Source organism: Columba livia, chromosome 1 (genome assembly GCF_036013475.1).
Source record: "Columba livia isolate bColLiv1 breed racing homer chromosome 1, bColLiv1.pat.W.v2, whole genome shotgun sequence".
Taxonomy (NCBI): domain Eukaryota; kingdom Metazoa; phylum Chordata; class Aves; order Columbiformes; family Columbidae; genus Columba; species Columba livia.
Genome location: NC_088602.1, coordinates 62,534,953 through 62,554,310, shown reverse-complemented (window position 1 = coordinate 62,554,310; position 19,358 = coordinate 62,534,953). Strand labels below are relative to the sequence as shown.

At 40.7% G+C, this 19,358-nt stretch overlaps 1 protein-coding gene across 4 annotated transcripts in view; it reads right to left on the bottom strand.

The window, feature by feature from the left end:
* The window catches only part of COL4A2 (collagen type IV alpha 2 chain), a 151,533-nt gene that overhangs the window by 94,237 nt on the left and 37,938 nt on the right, over window positions 1–19,358 (bottom strand). For all 4 annotated transcript variants that reach the window (XM_065058490.1, XM_065058462.1, XM_065058473.1 and 1 more), the window contains exon 4: window positions 13,148–13,228. In XM_065058490.1, the coding sequence (XP_064914562.1) occupies window positions 13,148–13,228 (81 nt within the window). The remainder of the gene's footprint in view (window positions 1–13,147; window positions 13,229–19,358) is intronic.

Genomic DNA, 19,358 nt, shown 5'->3' with positions numbered 1-19,358 from the left:
AGACACAGAATTTCATCAAACAACAATGACTCACACAAAACCAAACCAAACCAAAAAAACAAACAACAAATAACCACCAAAAACAAACAAACAAACCAACTCCAAACCAAAACAAGCCAAACAACAACAAAAACACAACCCACAAAAAACTCCAAAGAGCTTTTCTTTGCTGGGAATCTGTGACAGTACTAGAGAGAAACGAATCCAACAGACTAATACAATCTTTTCATAGAAAAATAATTTTAGCCTGTGGGAGAAAAAATGCTGCATGGATGTTTTATTTGTTTGGGCTTGCAGCTTATTCATTGTCTAGAGCCTGTCCTGGTTTTGTTAAAAAACAAGTTTCTTTTTTAGTGAATTTGCCTGTCAGCTAAAACCTTCGTATTAGCTGCATTTTCCTGGAGAAACAGATACATGTTTTGGTAAACCTAGCCATGGAATGCGAAATTGTTGATAAACACAGATGGACATCTCGCGAGAGGGGCAACGAGAAATAGGTGACCAAGAAACTGACCAACTGTGTATAACATTCCATTCACGTGAATACTTCATATAAAAGTGGGAGATCACAAGGATCTCGTCCCTCGCTTTGCCCTTCTTTGTCCCTTCTGCTTAAGGCTGACATTAGGAGAGGACCTTGCTAGTCGTCCCTGCGAACTGAGGCCTAGTGACAGACTGAATCCAGCTCCGGTTGGCTGCAGAGTCCAATCCAGGACTTCGGGTGCCGGCTCTGTCGTTGCTGAGACTTTTAAGATTGGTTTTGTATATTTTGTATTATTTTCTCTATTCTTACTAGTAGCATGAGTAAAACATTGTTAATTTTTCCAACTTTCTTCTCTCTGTCCTTCTTTCCCTCCCGATCACCTGTCCTTAGTGGGAAGGGGGCAGAGGGAGGGGCTGAAGGGGGAAGTGGAGGGGGAGAGGAGGTTAACAATATATCTGCCACGGTTTTATTGTCACCCCGCAATCTAAACCCTCGACAGAGCCATTCTCCACACTTAAAACACAGACTTCTATCCTTCAAGATCTTCTTTCTGCACACTCCTAAAGTGAATATCTAATCGTAAGATATTTTAACACTTGTCATCCTTTTCCAGATCAAGGTAATGGGAGCACTTACATATACTTCAATAGGCCCATTCATTTCACAAAGACACTGAAAGGTATTTGGAAACCTTATGTACAAACGGAGGTAAGTAAGGAACGTTTATTCTCTTAAGAGTCAATAAGAAAATGCTGAGAACAGGCTTGATCTGCCTCAGCAGATACTGTTTGTGATGACAGCCTCCTCATTCCCACATTCCTGGTCTCTCCAGGTCAGACTCAAAGGATTCCACTAATAGTTTGGTACTTACCAAAGCAGACAAAAGGAAAATGGGTCAATGTTACTTGTTCCCATGTGACAAAAATACAGAAAATAGAAACAAGTACTATTTGAGAAACTTGTAAAGCCCTGGATACATGTCATGAGAAACCATTTACACTCTCCAGAGTGTAATTTAAGTGCTAAAAAATGACCTGGATTATCCCCCTTGGACGCCTGTGTGAGCTACCCAGTCACAGAGCAAGTCTACCATCCACTTACTGCACGTTCTTTAAACTCCTGCTCACACTAAGCAGAAATTGCAAAACTTGGCCAAAAGCACAAGGAATATTTTTGTGCAGTAGTTGCATCGTCTGACTGTCAGAAGTCGAAACCTAAAGGTCTAACCAAATGGACAGCACATTTGTCTGAAAAAAAACCTGACAGTGCATTTCGTCTCTGTAATGAACTGCAATACATATGTAAAAACCAAACAAAAATATCAATGATGCATGAGAATGTTCCTGTGCTGTGCAGACACTATTGACCAGAATGAGTGGAAAGATTACACAGGAGTAGAGACTCATGAAATTGCTTAACTTCAGGTACTTTCAGTATTTCATAGGAAGACAGGAAGGAAAAGAACATCGCTTTTTAACGTTGAATAAAAAGGTATGGCACTATTTTTAAATGATTGTGAATTACATCCAAAGGGTTCTCATCTCAGTGTCAGCTATTGCGACCAAAGTTAGCCTTCCCCTACTGATCTCCAACAAGACAGGTAGTTTTTTAAAAGTTTCCTTTCTGTTATTTTTTCACTGGAGTCTGATTTTCTATAGTTAAATTCTAAGTCTTTTTTATCTTCTGCAATAAAATGGTTCTCAGTTCCTTACTGTACATTGTCTTGCTTTTCTTCCCCATCTCTTATTTAAATTTGTGATGGCCAAATACACTCTTAAAAATGCTGCTCTCAAAATAGATTCCTAAAATACCAGTGAAATACCTTCTCTATTTATTAGCAAACTGCCATAAGATTTGTTTTCTTATTTGAGTGTTAGAAGCCTATAAACCAATGGACTATACAGCTAACACAAAAGACATCAAATGGTGTAATTTCAAACATAGGAGCTGAATCCGCATTACAAATAGAGTTAATCCGGCACATTTACTTCAGTCATAATTTTGTTTAAACTACAACCTCGGTATTCAGTTTGATTGATTACACTAATTCTTGAGCTTCGTCCAACGCTGCTGAATTGTTCTCTCATCACACCAGCTGAGATTGCAAAGGTTTTTGACACAAACTCGTAGGAGAACCTTCACAGATCTAACCTAGGTCAACGGGCTTCAGAGATGAAGTTGAAAATGGAAGTAAAAAGGCAGATGTGTCCTTTCACTATCTTTCACTCAAATATCATTCTTTTTCTCCCATACAGTTGATTTGAAAAGATGTTAGAGGAATTCTGCTTTCAGGGCTGAACCAAAAGACAGGGTATGCAACTTGTTAGCTTGGGATGGATTTAGCAGTACTGCAGTTCGGTAGATTACAAATGTATATTATTTTTAAAGTTTATTTATGGAATAAAACTAAGTTTCCCAGAGGGCTGAAACAGAAATGCTCTGCAAAAGAACAAATGAATAAAAAGGACAGAAAAAATCAGTTTGAGTCACTGTGTGTATTTTGTTTAATTTGAAAGAAAGACTCTGAGTTTATCTTTTAAACATTCTGAACATTTTAAAATGAAAATGTGATTTTGGTGTGAACATTTAATTGTGTTCATGCATATATTGAAACACAACACCATGCTTTTTCTTATGTATTTTGCATTTTTTGGTTGAAACAAATTCTTAGGAAAACCTTTCATTGACTGTTCCCATATCTCAGATTTTGTGTAGAATGCTTATATGGAAGGAGGATTCACTGCTTCTTGCTCATGGGAAAGTTATCTAACCTCCGTCCACCAGTTCAAAAAGATCTCTGATGTTGATTAAACATGAATAAACAGAGCTAAAAAGCTAAAAAAAAAAAAGGAAACATGCTCAAAAAAAATGTCAGGACAAATGTACTAAAGAACAGCAATTAGCAATCAACATAAGTACCGGGCTATGCGGTTAACTGATAGTCACTGCAGCCCAGGTTAAGCAATTTTCACTAAATAAAACATTAGGTCATAAATCTGGCGTTAAGTTTCACACTCACACAAGTTCAAGTTCTATCAAGGAAACCTGTACCCTGCCTGCCTTCGGTGGCTAACTCTAAAGATTACGGCCCTATTTACTGCTAATGTTCATGCAATTAAGCCTTAAGCCCAATATTTAGGTGCCTATGGAGCAATATCAAGACTTTAAGGATTTATGTATGCTGGTAAGACCTTGTAAGGCAGTGTTTTGAAAGTATATTGATTAAAAAAAGGCATGCATTTGAAACTGTACCCTCAAATGTGTATATAAAAGGGAACTGCACTCTTGTACTCAGAATTTACCTTCACACTGTTAAACACATTTTTATGGTAACACTCTTATTTTTCTGTCGTTTGCAGTGACCAGCAAGTTGCTCTCCACTATTACCTTGAGTAAAGAAAAAAATTAAATTAAATCTCAATGTACCATACCAGACTTGATTACAGTATTTAAATAATGAAGGGTGCCTTCCTGTCCATGCATAATAATGCTTATTAGCACTATTGATATTTTGCATTTAAATCTGCCACCATTATAAATACCTCCCTAAAATACTTCCCTCTCTGAGGGCTGCTTCTCTTCCTCCAAGTTTCCACAAACTTAATCTTCACCTATGAAGCATATGAAACTGTGAACCATCTTTTTCTGGTACTCCCTATCCATTCTAGTGCAGAATCTGACAACACTTTTGAAGATACATGATTGAGTTCACTTCCAAAACAGTGTATAGCAAACACTACAGAGGAAATAGGACATTTTTCAAACAGTTTCTGTCTGGGAAGGCAAGAACAGAAAGAGAAAGACAAGCAAGGGCAGGTTACTGCAAGGCATGTAAGCCTTGTGAATCTTTGGCTTGTGTGATCAGTGAGGTTTCCTTTGGCGGTGGGTTCATGCTTGGATGTTTGCTGAGTGGCTTCCTGGGGATGTCTGAAGGGCATATGAACTGGCAAGGTGGTTCTTTGACCCTTAAAACAGAGGAGGTTGCACTACAGAGTAGGTTGCATCTGTCTATATATAGAGGCTTAGGTCATGCCCTCTCCTCATGACTCTTAGGTACATCTCAATGAGGCCAGATCTCTCTTGATGCTACTTAGCTCAATATGGGTAAAGCAGTGAAAGAGAAAGTAATCCTACTCACCTCTCGGAAAAAGATAACTTATACTAATATGAGCTTTCAAGAGCTAACATATTGTAAGCTCATGATGCAGGCAGAAGCTGAGCAACAAAGACCACTCATGTTGTTTCACAGAGAGTGCAAGGTGTGTTATTGCTGACCCAGGAGGCAGGTTTGGTACGTGCAAACACTGGTCCTAGCAGAAGTCCTGAATTTGTTCTCTAGAGGCAAGAATGGCTGGACTGGAGCAGCTAAGAAACAGGTCCACAGGCAAAGAGTGTCAGGGTGTGGTGGAGCAGTCCCACCTCCGCTATGTCTATCCTCACATGACCACCATTAAAAAGACAACTGATGTTGACTAAACAAGTATTTAGAGGATGTTAGTCTAAGGGAAGGTGGATGATCAGCTTGGAATGAGGCACCAAATCTCTGATAAACTCCAACCTCCAGCTGACTGCAGTGTCTACTTGGCATGAGGATGCTTCTGGAGCAGAGGGAATTTTCCAGGAAAGGACAAAGCAGGTGATTGTAGTGGGAGGTTTGATTATATGAAACAGGGAGCTGGGTTTGAACAGCTGAGAGGACTGCAAGGCCTGCTGAGTGCAAAGATAACAAAGCCCATGAGATGTCCAGGGTGGTAGAAGGTAGGAATCAGCGGTCACAATCTATGTCATACTACTAATGAGGGAAACCATAGTGGGGATGTCCTAGGGGTTTAATTCAAGGCTGCTGTGTGAGACTGAAGACCAGGCAAACACTTTGCAACACAAGAAATCTGCACAGGAAGACTGGCTGGACTTCAGTCAAAATAGAACATGGCTGCTATTATTGACATTAAAAATTTCACAAAGAAATAAACTAGAAACAGGGGGAAGACTGACAGTCATGATGGAGCACCTGGTTCAGATTGAACGAACTTGGGAGGGAGACATGACTAGTGTTCATCAATACGTTCCTGAAAAGGCAAGAGAGAAAATAAGAAGCATAAATTCAATAAACAGGTAAGGCAAATAGCACCATTTACAATGCCACTCGACTGGTGCTTGCAACAGAGAATGAGAAAAATTTGTAAGTGCTTCTACAGCGTTGCTAGAGATCTGAAAAATAGGATTATGGAATTATACTACTTGGCAACAAATGACAACCCTGATATAACAGGCATTTCACACTGGTGAAAGGAGAAAGGAGAATAATCAGTGGCACACAGGGTTGCTAGAAAATGAGATACAGCCATGGCAGTGACACAGCAGTGTAACAGAAAAAAAATACTGAGGGTAGAGGGGAGCATTAAGGAATATTTGTGGATGTAAATAACAGAAAGGTAGGACATAGTTGGACATAGTTTGCATTTAAGACTCCCTTATTAAAGACACAGATCACAAAATACTCAGAGAAATTAGAGAAGCTGCAAAACTAGGTCAGATAGCAATATTGGCAAATTCCAGCTACCAACGTACTGTCAGGCACAACGCCTCATCTAGATAAGAGAAGGAGATAAAATTTCTGGACACAGCAACTGACTGCTCCTTGAGTGAGCCCTGAGACCCATAGGAAGGGATGCTGCTCTGAGTTTAATCTTGAGTGCTGCGCAGGGCCTGCTTCAAGAGGTACTAGTGGGAGAACTGCTCTGTAAGATCTTCACAATATAACCAAATGTAATGCTGTAGTAGGATGGAGTAAGCCAAACAAATATGTCACACAGATATCCAATTTCAAGAAGAGGAAATACATAAAAATCACAAAAATAGTAAAAACTTTAAAAAGCAGTCAAAAAGGCAAGAGGCCTAAAGCAATCTGGAGGCTTTTCAAAAGCACTGTATTAAAAGCCCTGGTAAACTATGTGTCACATATCAAAAAGAAAGTAAAACAGTTCAATAAAAACCCTGCATAGCTCATAAAAAAGCTAAGGAGGCTATTGTAAGGAAAAAGGTTAGCATTTGAAAAATTGCTGAAATGAACGGGAAAGCCCATAAAAAACAGATCAAGTGTAAATGGCAACTAGGATGGCTAAAAAAGAATGTGAATATTTTGTAGAAGATCATCAATCTGATAGTAAAAAGCCGTTTAAAGAAAAGCAGCCATCAAAGGAAATAGCAGTACTACATGATGCCAAAGGCAAAGGGGCACTCGGGGACAATAAGGCCATAGCAGAGAAACTTAGTGACTTGTCTGCATGGGTCTTTACTGCTGAAGGTGTTTGAGAAGGTCCCAAATCAAAGCTATTCTTCGAGCCACATTAATTTCAGGTAAATATAAAGGAAGCTGTAGATGAAACAGAAGTGCAGGCATTACTAAGTGACCAGGAGTGGGTGACAATTCACCTGGGACTTCTGAAGGAACTCAAGTATGAAATTGTGGAACTGTAGGCCAGGGTGTGTAACCCATCATTACAAACAACCACTGCACCAGCAGGCTGGTGCCAAACAAGCTCCCATGTGGCAAAGAGGCTCACAAGGGGACCGTGTGAACCGGGGGCTAATTTGTCTGACTTGTCTGCTTGGCCAGGCAGCAGTCCACCTCAAAGAATGCAGCAACTGGCCATAAAGATAATAATGGTAAAGCAGGCCCTACTGGCCTTAATATATTTGTATTTTCAAAATGGCTTTTAAAAAAATACTTCACCGAAGTTTTTCAAAACAAATTCCCTTGGGGTTGGAAAAAAAGGTGCTCTTATGGACTGAAGGCTGTTAAAAGACTGGAAGAAACCAATAGTGCTTCATGGTCACATTTCAAAATGGAGATGCAATGGCAGTGTGTCCTGTCAGGCACAGGTGCTGGAACTGGTTTTAGTAAAGACTTCATCAGTGATCTAGAGAAGGGACTGAACTGCAAAACATCGAAGTCTACAGATAACACTAACCTCTCTCAGGTTGTTAAATGTCATTCTAGTAATGAGGGATGGGGTGATCTGCTGATCTCCCACACTGGGAGATCCAGAAGGACCCCACCACACCGGACAGGCAGATAATTTTCAGTGTTGGCGGGCATCAGGAATGGTATTGAGAAAAAAACAGAGAGTGTCAACTTGCTGCTAAATAAGACCTTCATGCACCATAATCCTGTGTGCTGTGTACAGTTCTGGTCTCTGACAAAACAGAGAGAAGAATAAAGGGACTATGGGGTGGAGTGTTGACTTCGAAAGAGAACCTAAAAAGGCTGTGACCTTTCCTTTTGGACAGGAGAAAGCTGAGAGGGAATATGACCAAGGTTTACAAAATTAGGGAAGCACTGAAAAAGGTAAATGCAGAACTGCTCCTTCCCAAATTGTACAGTACTAGAAATAGTGTGTACTTGATGAATCCAGAGGGAGATTGGTTTGCAACACATCGGACAGTAACATTTGAATAGTGAACTCCTTGGTGCCACTGGAGGGTGTGAAGACACATGGTTACTGGAACTTCAAAAAAGGATTAGACAAATTCAAGGAGAAGCACAAACACTGAAGAAACATATAAATAGAGTGACTGGGTTTCAAGGGAAACGGACTGCAGGAAGTTGCCAGACCTCTGTGCTCCCTGTAAATAGCATCTCCTGCTGCCACTGTTGGAGACAGAGTAGAGAGCTAGATTAATTACTGGTCTAATTTGAGAAGACACTTCTGATGTTCTTATTTTGTAAAAATAGAGTAAAATATCAGATTTCATCAGATATATCAACTTGCACTCACCAAGAGTAACAAAGGAGCTACTGCCATTATACCAGCTCAGAAGCCAGTTAATTGTGATGCTAAAAAATTACAGTAACAGTTAATAATATGATGGTATTTGATTTAAACACTTGCCTAAGATACATGAATGGAATTGACTTTAGAATACTTAAATGTTGTATTTTGTTGATTTTTTAAAAAAATTATGAAGAAAAATATCTGTTAGATCTAGTCCATGTGTTAAGATTTAAACTTGTATGGAAAATGTTTGTATGTAAAGATCAGACACTACATTTCACAATTGTATAGGACCCAAAAGCAGACAGGAATTATTACAGGTGAACTAGGAATAGCTTATCCTTGGCCATTCCATTAGTGAAAGCAATATAAGAGATATCTGTACATGAGTTGCAGTGAACTTTCATATCAAAGTTGGTTAAAAAGGAATGTTTAGGCATTCCCAAAAAGTGATATTTATAAGTGGACATGGAGCTGTCCAGTTCATAGTTTCCATTATTCCAGCCTCTTGCAAAAACAATGGCTAAATGCTTGAGCACTGTTTGATGCTTGACTCAGACGGAAAGTACAAAGTGAGATTTTAATAGAGTGCATTTTCTCACTCTATAGAAAGATCAAAAAGATTTCTACTCACTTCCACTTTCTACAAAGTCTTCTAGGATGATGATGAAGTGAGGCTGATTCTAAACTTCAATAGGTCAAACAGTTGGCCATTGTACTGAAAGGAGTTATCGTTTCCTACACAAGTGCATTAATGTTTAACAAGCTTTAAAGGTGCATATTGTACTCTGCTCAATATATGGTTTGCGAAGAACTATAAATCTCAACATTTTAGGAATTACAATCAAAATCTAGAGGACAAAAAAAAAAGAAACCAGAAGTTTTTGTTGTTGTTGTTTTTTCCTTTAGTCCAGAGTTTCCATTTCATTCAAAATATAATTTCAATACAATATCAGTGCATCAGTGCTTCCCTTTTCTCGTTTCCCTCTTACCCAGGCACCTGGGTACGCCTTACAGTATTTTGTCTACGTGCAGCATAGGGAGAGGATGAGTCTGTTGTCTTAGGAGAACAACTTAGGAGAAAATGAGAAGATGAGTGTGTCTCATCTTCAGGAGAAGATGAGTCTGTCGTCTTTCCTCTCCCTTTTCACCCTGTGCTCTCCCCTGAGGCTTATACCGTCGTTTCTTGGGAGTGGATTTGGACACTCCTGCAGGAGCTTCAGTGCTTGCTGGCACTCGGCTGAGATTTTTGCCAGCTGTGAGAAAGAGAGATGAGGGTGAGGCTGGTCCCTGAGCTTGGCTGCTGCAGCCCCAGCTCCAACCCCTCCCTAGTTGCACGGTATGGTTAGATAGAATAGATATTTGCATCCAGCTATAGTAACAGTAAATATACACCTCGGTTAAAGTAAAAATAACTAGGCTGCACTGAAAAATAACAAAGACTATTAGAGTGTCATTGGACATGACAAAAAACCCAGTTTATGGAAGAAGTTCCATTTACTCTTTTTCCTCTGAGGGTGTAAACTCAAAAGCGAGACAGGAGATGGGAACTTCAAAGGGATTGTGTGTGGCCCAAGAAAGATGTTCTTTTACAATCACAGAATCATTTTGGTTGGAGAAGACCTCTAAGACCATTGAGTCCAACAGTTAACCTAATACTGTCAAGTCCACCTCTAAACCATGTCCCTAAGAACCTCATCTACGCTTCATCTACTTCTCCAAGCAACAGCTCAGCATTTGCTGTGAACTGCAAACGCGGTTATCAGCAATGTCCTATGATTCTTGGAACCCTTGAATTCGACCTGTTTTCCTCCTGGGAATGTGGCAGAAACTGCCTTTGGCAGGTGTCCCCACAGCTCTGGGAGCAGCTCTGATGAGCAGCATAAGGTTGCAGGTTAGCCACTGCCTTTGCCTGGCTGCAGCATCTCTCCCACCATCCCTGCGAGAGATGAAGCTTCTGCTGCCTCATTTTCCTCACCTGCTGGATTTGGTTGAGCTGTGCCTGAGCCCAGGGAAAGGTGCAGGGCTGAGCCCAGACAAAAAAGAGTGGAGGAAAAACTAAAACCACACCTATTTCCAGCAGGCCTGCTAGGTGCAAGTGCTAATTTGTGCTAGGTGGCCTTTTGTCCCTAGAAACTGCCTATATGAAACATGACTGAGCTTTCCTGTGCCTTTGTGCCCAACCTTATCAGTCCTGAACCAAAAGCAGTGCAGACAGCAGCACAGGGCTTCCAGCTGCCATGTATGTGGAGACCTGGCAGAGATCACCAAAGCCTGGCTGAATCCTCATACATCTAGACAGTGTCTCTCTGCCTCCAGCACAGAGCCCCCGGAAGATGTCAGTGGGCATGTTTCGTAAAAACCATTTTTTTAAAAAACAAAAGCCATTGGATTAAGAAAAATAAAACGAATCAGCTTTATTTAAATGCCATACCTTAAGAATGTAACTGAAACAACAGCAGAAAATCAAGTAGAACGACATATAAATAAAAAGTAGGCATTTCTTCAGACCTTTTCTACTTTTACCACTCCAACAAATTTACATCTTTCAACAGCTCCTGATATGCATTCAGTAGCAGCTACCCCAAAAAAGCACTTTTGTTTGCCTGGTTTTGAGAGGCCTGTCATGAAGAGAAGGTGACTTTTCAAGGGACAGTATGGTGGACAGCTGGCTGCAGACCCCCGCAGCGCCGTTCCCAACTGAGTCCCAGATGCCCCGCAAGTGACAGCTCTGTGGCAGCCGGGACGGAGAGTCACCGCAGCAGCCGGCTCTGACAGACTGGCTGTTTCAAGCACTCTCACAAGTGCAAACACGCAATATGTCTATTGTGCATGTAATGAGTCACCTCAAACAGAAAATGTGTGTCGTGCCAGATTATACAGAGGTTTTGTGAAAATAAATATTCCCATTGAGGATTAGCATGAGACCAGAAACTATGCCAAATTTGACTAGTCTCTAAAGGCCAATCTTGTTCTTCAAACCAGATGTTTAACAGAGGTTGTGACATCTGAAGAGACCAGCAGACACAAAATACACGCAGTGTATGCTGATTCAGAATGAGGCATAGCATTTCAGAGAGTTAAAATGCAATTTTCGAACTGTTATAAAATTCTTTAAATCACTTTCCCTGATACTTCTTCTCATATTGCACAATTGACCACAGTAGGGAAATATAATTTATGTTTTGTAACATACTTCTTTTCTCTTTTTTTTATTTAAAGGGAGGCCAGTGTGATTAGTTACTGGGGTTACTTGTTTACCTGAGATAAATCAAAGAATGAGAGTGGTGATTGGGTGCATAAAATCTGCCCTTATCTCCCAATGCAGACACTGAGCAACTCACAGGGACCTTCTCATCAATTGCACCTGTTTCTCTACTTTGCTAATTTAACATTTTCAGCTTTTCTAACCTATGCAATTATTTTTGTTTAGCTACTTCTTTTCCCTTGCAGACTTGGCAACTTGAAATTACAGGTTATTTAGTCAATAAAGAACAAGAAAAATATTTCAGTCACAGAAGGTGTCAGTTTTTTGATAGATCTCTATTTTCACAGGTGCTAGTGGAGAACAAGTACATTGACACTTTGCTTTTAGAACCAAAAAATGTGACAGTTGAAAAAGACACAGTAATATCATAGAATCATAAAATCACACTTGATATTTCAAGACATTTCATAGGGCATCAGTTTTTGACTTTCAGAGCCTTTGGAGGGAAGTGGCAGGAGGCACTTGCCAAACCGCATGTGCTGGATGATGAGGGTAAGGCCGTAACAGCTGGAGGGGGCCCCAGCAGAAGCTGTGTCTCAGGGGAGGGCTTGTTTGTCTTTAGCTTCATTAGTTTACCATTAGGTTATTGTAATGGAAAGCAGACCGTGAAGAGATCATGGTCAGGGGATGGTAGTATAACCATTACAGTCCTCATGGCATGGTAAGCCTAGGATCATCTGACTTCCACAGAGACATCGGGACTTCTGCTGTAAACAAGAGTGTTCCTTGCCTCCCACCTACACCATGACTTTCCTACCATCTCTTCCTCCACTCAGACGTGGAGTCAAGCTTGAGGAATGCGATGGGAATGGGAACTCACGGGCTGCTGCATGGAGGGGAGGCAGAGAACTAAAAAATCTTGTGAGGTTTGTGATAGCATAAAGAGCACATGACCTGCCACTGCATCTCTTGCCTGACCTATTCTTAGAGATGGGTGGATGGAAAAGGCTGAGTCACTGTCTCAGCTGCAGAAGACCACGCTGTACAGAAGGAGCCTGCCAGCCAGGGCTCCAAGCCATACAGGATAGGAACTGCCCTATTTCTTGGAGCCCTTTGCAGCAGGTGGCTAATCCCCTCCACCCTGTCTCCCTTCCTCTGCCTCATTCTGCACTACTCCCCTAAAGAAAGAACAGACTGTCAGTGATAACCTAGTGCCAGAAATCCCAAGTGGCTCCCTTTCAGCAGGGATTCCAGGCTTTGCAGGCCTGGCTCCCTTTTGCTTTAATGGAAATCATGTGTATGGGGTATCCTTTAATGAGATAGGATTTCATTAAAAAGACTTCAAGAACATGACTGAGTGATTTTGTCCATATTCAGTTCGCACTGTCACACAATCCAGTGATGCTCTAGCACATAGCATCCCTAAAATTCTGATCCAATCAGCTCATTATTGCTGTCAGGTCCCTTGGCCCTGACATTTGAGAGAAGAATATGCTAGATTTCATAACAAAGTATTTCTTCAAATCTAGAAGCTCTTGAGGAAGTAAGATGAAACAACTATTTCCTGAAAATAATAATTGTTTGAATACACTTAGCAGTCTGATGCAAGTCCACCTATAGCAAACGGCATTGAACTGGTATCAGCAAGAACATTTTACAGGAAAAAACGCTACTTACACGGCTTCCTTTTTCAGGGAAACACTGACATCCTCCACTGCAGTCTCTGCCTCCACATGGTCCTGTGTAAGTCTTTCCACCCTGCAAAAAAGAATACACATAAAACAAATGGTTAAAAGAAATCAACTACAAAACCTGGCATAGCACAACTAGCTTTGATTAGCAAACTCGCTGGGAACTTGCCTAAGCATAGATCAGTATCAGATCTATGACTTCCAGTTGAAACTTCTTTAATCTGTGCTTAGAAGCACCCATGAGTAGCTTTCCAGTTCTTGGAGATCAGCACCAAGAAATATACTGTTACTCTATTAATTTCCGTCCACATTTTCAAAACATTGGAGCTCCATGCTGAGCAGTATCTCACACATCTTTTGGACACATACAACAGATATCATATCACAGAAGCGCAGCTGCTTGGATTCTTCAGGGACATGGACTAAGTCCTAGGTCACAATGCAGCACATCCTTCTATGCATGCTCTAAATCGTTGCTATGTTTTAAAACATTTATGGGTGGACATAAAGGAAGATATCATGTTCAAAATCATAAGCCAAACTACTGCCCTCTCCTCTTCAATGGCTGCTTATTCTGAAAGCACCCAAAACTTGCTAGCAAACAATTACTGTGACCTCAAGACAGACCTAGACTGAGTAGACAGCTGCAGTTACATCTTTCCTGCCTGTCCAGAACCACCTTCACCTGGGCTGCAAGCACACAGATCACAAAATATGTACCACTCCATGCAAATCCTTGGATGTACTTCACCAGTCAGGCCAGCTCAGATTACACCTAGCACACATTGCCTGCACGAAATGCAGCAGCCACAGTCACTCTTGTTCAGAAACCTGAACAGCAGAGATGCTGTGCATGCTGTGGTGTGACTTTTATAACTGTAACTTAATAATTAGGCACACTGTGAAGACCAGCCTGTGGCCCACCTAAAGCCAAGGTCTTGAATCCCTGAAAGTACCCCAGCAGCCCAGTAAGTAACCTGGGGAAGGAGGAAGGGATTTCTTGTCAATATTTCTGAACTTAATTTGCCCCACAGTAAATAATTAATAGAGCCAGAAGAAAAAGAGAGAAGGACTAAGTCTAGTGTCTACAAGGAGGACATCTTGAAGCCACAGCCCCTCATTCAGTGTGGCTGCTAATTTTCAGGTGCACCACTCCTTAGATATAAAATCTCAAAGCACCCCAACCTGTAGGGTACAGAGTCAGGCTCCATGTCACTTGCTCCCCTCGTGGCTGGAAGAACCCTGAATCCTTTGCTGCACTGTGGCAGGGGCAAACGGTCCCTTCACCTTTCCTGCCTTCTTCATAGCTTGAGCATGTCATCTCTTAAAAGTGGGATGAGATGGGTATAAACAAGCCTCCAAAACAAGAAGGGTGCTCTGAACTGCTCTGCTGCTGCTTAAAAAGGCAGTGATGCTGCTGTTCCTGCCTCAAGCCCTGACTCAGGGAGTTAAGACACAGAGAGAAGGACCAATACTGCCATGCTTAGCATCTTTCATGTAGCTCTAAGCAATCCACTACTCAACGTGTGGGATTATTGGGTCACCTTTCTCAGGCATCCACTCCTGCCACTGCACTACCAAGAACCTGAAAACACAGCTCCAGGCTGTGGATTCCTCCCTGAGAGCCAAATGAATCAAAGGTATGCAGCATTGCCTAAGTCTTCCTTTGGTCATATTTGTACTACAGGCTCTCAATCATATGGCAAGCAGTAATACAATGTTCCCAAAACAAGCTCTTATGCATGTGAGGGTTTATGTCTGTATTGTAACTATTTTTATATATTAAAGTAATTTTGTTTCAGCTTTCTATTTAATTCTCACATTCTATGAAACAAATAGGCTTTTCATGTTGACAAAACAGGTCCACAGAACTGGAACCTTGTCCTGAGCTACTTAAAGGTCAGGTGTTTGATTCAGGAAATTATTTCATGGACATAACAGTGCTCCACGTCATGTTCTGAACCCAGCTTTCTGTCTAGGCTATTGTTTAGAGGAAATAATAAGCCAAAATAGTTTTATAGACTCCAGCAGCCTGCTCAGGTTGGTCCGTCTTTTAGTTATACATTTGGATGGTCACAAGCTCACTACATCTATGGTTTTTGTTTTGTTTTGTTTGGTTGGTTGGTTTTTTTTCCCATTATTTGCAGATGAAATGTGCACCTCTGGCTCAGTATTCTCCATTTCACAGTTTCACCCCTCAACCTCATTTTGGAAATTAAGAAGAGTTCTATTCCTTTTTACGGGTACCACTCAGATGTACAACCTGTGTGAACATATTCCTCTGCAGGATGCAGGTCTTCATTAAGAAGCAGTGTAGCCATCTACATCTAAGCGGAGCAGCCATCAATGAGAATTAACTCTGAGATTTTAGAGAGCTGTTTTGGTTGGAGCTGTAAATAACATTATATCCCAGCCTGACACTAACAGACTGACAGATACAGTAATTTGATCATGTGAATTTTCAATTATGCCTACTGAGAAAACAACACGGAGAACAATAAGTTTATTTCTTTCTTAATTAGAAGAGTCACTCTAAATTTGGTAAAATGTTGCTAAGGAGAAAACAGAGTATGAATCAGAATGATGGCAAGATATTCATGCATTTGTGAAAAAAAAAAGAAAGGAAGCTGCTAATACTTATTTCAACTGGAAGAAGTTCAAGGTCTATTGTTTGTGTGCTATCCACCATCCAACATTTTAATTTGCATGCTGTAACAATACCGGCAGCTAATGTAGAGAGACAATTGTTTTCTTCCACAATTTTAGGAAGCTTTAATTTTCTCATTTTATGTCCTTTTATGCACATAGATTCTTCAGATAATGAAGAGAAAAATCTGGAAAATTTCTCCAAAGGCAAGTAACACAAGGGGAAAACATTTGAGATCAGCATTACAATACCTCTTCTGGATTACACTTGGCCTCTACTCATTGCTTAATTTCCAGTTCTTCACTTTTTGACTGCTAGTGGGATGACTCTGGAAGCCTGTAGTCACATGTAGCATTTTCTACTTTATTATCTATGAATGTTTACAATTTCTTGAAGGCAGATCATTGCACTGTCATTTAATCTGCCATAATTGGGAAGTTTAGTATAAAATGTTATGGTTTAAAAGCTTTTTAATATTAAGAAATAACTCTGTTAAGGAACCTTGTAAAACTTTGTCAAAAACAATTATACACATTGACATGCAACTGAGATGAAGGGAAAACAAATGAACAAGTGCCAGTCAGTAATTATATGCAAAAAGCCTAGTTTAAAATTTAGTGATGGACAATGTAGTTTTACAGTACCACAAGTATTTATTTCCTGAGGAAAATACATTTCTGGAAAAATAATACCAATGGTGACATCCAAATGCAGTTGTCTCGATCTGAGACTGGTGCCTGGAATACCTTTTTGGTCAATGAGGAGAACAGTCTGTCCTAGGATACAGTTCACCCCATCCTGATACTGGCATCTAAACTGACCAGCTGCATCTCTCCCAGAAAGTGCCTACTGCTCTCTCTTAACTGTAAAGGTGGGTGGAAGTCACTAGCTTACATGGAAACATCCACCCACTGTAGAAGTCTAAGGACAGGAAGACGAATCTGCTGATTTGCTCAATATGCAGTTAAATAGCGAAAACTTTGTTTGCAGCACAACGACATTCTAGGATCTGTGCAACCAAACTGGAAGAGCAGCAACAGCCCCAACTCTGAATTATCTGCTGAGAAAACCTTCAGTTTCAGGTCTTGCTTATGTTTTGGATGATCCCAAATTCCACTAATCACTAAAAAGTCCAGATTCTAGGCAAAATGCGTTTATATAGAAATGGGATTTATATAACCAAATTTAAGATTTCCATTATATGTAGGCACAATACATGGCCTGCTGTTATAGACCATCCAGAGAATCTCATCAAAACTATTTCAGACTCCGAACTAAATCTCATCCTAGAAGGGTGAGGGGATTAGAAAGGTAGCCAAGGACAACTAGTTGAGATTTGACTACAGTGCAGGTGTCCAGTTTCAGGTGAGATTAATCCTACGCTAAGTGTCCAGATCTCATTCTGAAAGCTAGCTGTGGCCTCTGATGGGAACACCAAGTGTGAGAAAAACTATTTAAGAGCAGACATATGGTTCAAACACAAAGCAGGTAATACCATTGCACTGGTATGCAAGCTCTCTGTGCATAAGGTGAGGTATGGCTTAATTAGAATTATAATAGGTTGGGAAGCCAAGCCTAAAGCGTGATATTTTTGTCCAAAAATATGTAATATAAATGAAATGTAACCAACATGAACCGCAGGGTCAGAAGGCAGCCTTTGAAGGCAAGGCTGTCTCTTTTAGCCAACTGTAATGGTAAAATTGCCTAGGTGATAGTGTCAGAAACACCAACTTCTGAGTATAACAAAATTTGGATTGATAAAGAAAAAGTAACTCAGATTAGGCTGCTTATTTGGGAAGAGTATAGGCAGAGAAAAGGAGGTGCAAAGTTGGTAAAAAGGTGAAAAGGGAAAAAAAAGAGGAATAGGCTATCCAATTACGTGAAGAATGAAGATGATGAGGATATGCTAACAGCAAGATCAGGGACATCTGCAGGCAGAGGTGATGCTGACCTGAGGGCACTAGCCCACTGGGAGCTCCCCATGGGTGAGCCCACAGGTCTCTCCATCAGGCATGTCCCTGAAAGACTTGCTGTGGGAGGGTGGAGTAAGAAGTGATAAACTTGTAAGGAAGGATAGACCTACATCTGAAGACCAGTTGCAGGAGGAAAGGCAACAGAATTGCAACTCAGTAGCCCCTTTGTGCGATTTATAAGATGATTTCTTTATAGCCATTTTGTATAAATACTAATAATAACAATAAGAAATAGAATTGCAACTCAGTAGCCCTTTTGTGCGATTTATAAAGATTTCTTTATAGCCATTTTGTATGAATACTAATAATAACAATAAGCAATAGAATTGTAATTCAGTGTTTTATTCGGTGATTGTGAATTAATACTACTCGTAACAGTGGTGTGTTACTTAGCCAATTAAAGTATTATTAGGTTCTTAGAGATGTGTTCTTTAATCAGCAAATATCATAAGTCACATCTGACGACTCCGGTCTACTGGGAGAAAGATGGATTCACGGAGTAAGAACCATCTACAAAGCTTCCACTTCATCCTTGGGTCACTAAAACTCCTTGTCACAGAATCACAGAATTGTTTTGGCTGGAAAAGACCTTTGAGATCACTGAATGTCCAACCATTAACCTAGCACTGCCAAGCCCATCTTTAAACTCTAGGCTGCGTCTGGTGACTCAACCACTTCCCTGAGTGGCTCTGGTCATGCATGCCATCATGTGCCACCCCAGCAATGTGGGTTCCAACTGACTTGCTGTGGGATCTGAGAACCAGGCAGAAACTACCACACATGAAGGGCTCAAGACAGACCCCCAGCTCTGTGGGCAAGTGGCACGGAGTTGTTTATGTCCCCAGCGTTCAGAGCTAAGCATCTCTAAAGCAGACTAACTTTGCAGAGACCAGGACAGAGCAGTCCAGAACAGATGAATATCTGCAGTTCACTCTCTGGCCTCTTTTTTATTTACCAGCTTAGGTATCTCCGCATGGGGGCCATATGAGTATATCTAGCTCACAGAGCCTGACCTACTGGAAAATGTGGTTATGGCTCCTTTATTTTTAAAATAGAGTTGGAGAAGATGATGAGGTAGAGGAGGACTGAGAGGAGCAGCTTTACTATGTTGCATCCATGGCACACAATAGCACAGCAGTCAGACCAGTCTCTCAGGAAATGGGAGACCTAATTGCAGTTCTCTGATGGAGAAAATCAAACACGTGCCTACCTCTGGGAAAGCTTTAACCAGTAGGCTGAAAACAAGACTGGAATAGATGGAGAAAGGGAATGAGGAAAGCAATAAACAGAAAGGAAGAAGAAGTACTCTTCCAGCTCTCCTTTTAATGTAATTGGGTCACTGTGCTGGAATGCATCTAAGATTGATGGTTCAAGGAACATGCATCCTACTTAAACACAAGCAGGAGAAAACATGTAAGTGCGTGCCATATATGTTTGCAAAGCTTGTATATTTTCCTAGTGTAAACACCTCATTTTTATGTATGTGAAATAGCAAGCATAATATGTGGGCGTGCCAACACAAAAACATTTTTGGCCCTCTTGCTTTCTCATAATTTTTTTTTGTCCCAAAACAATAT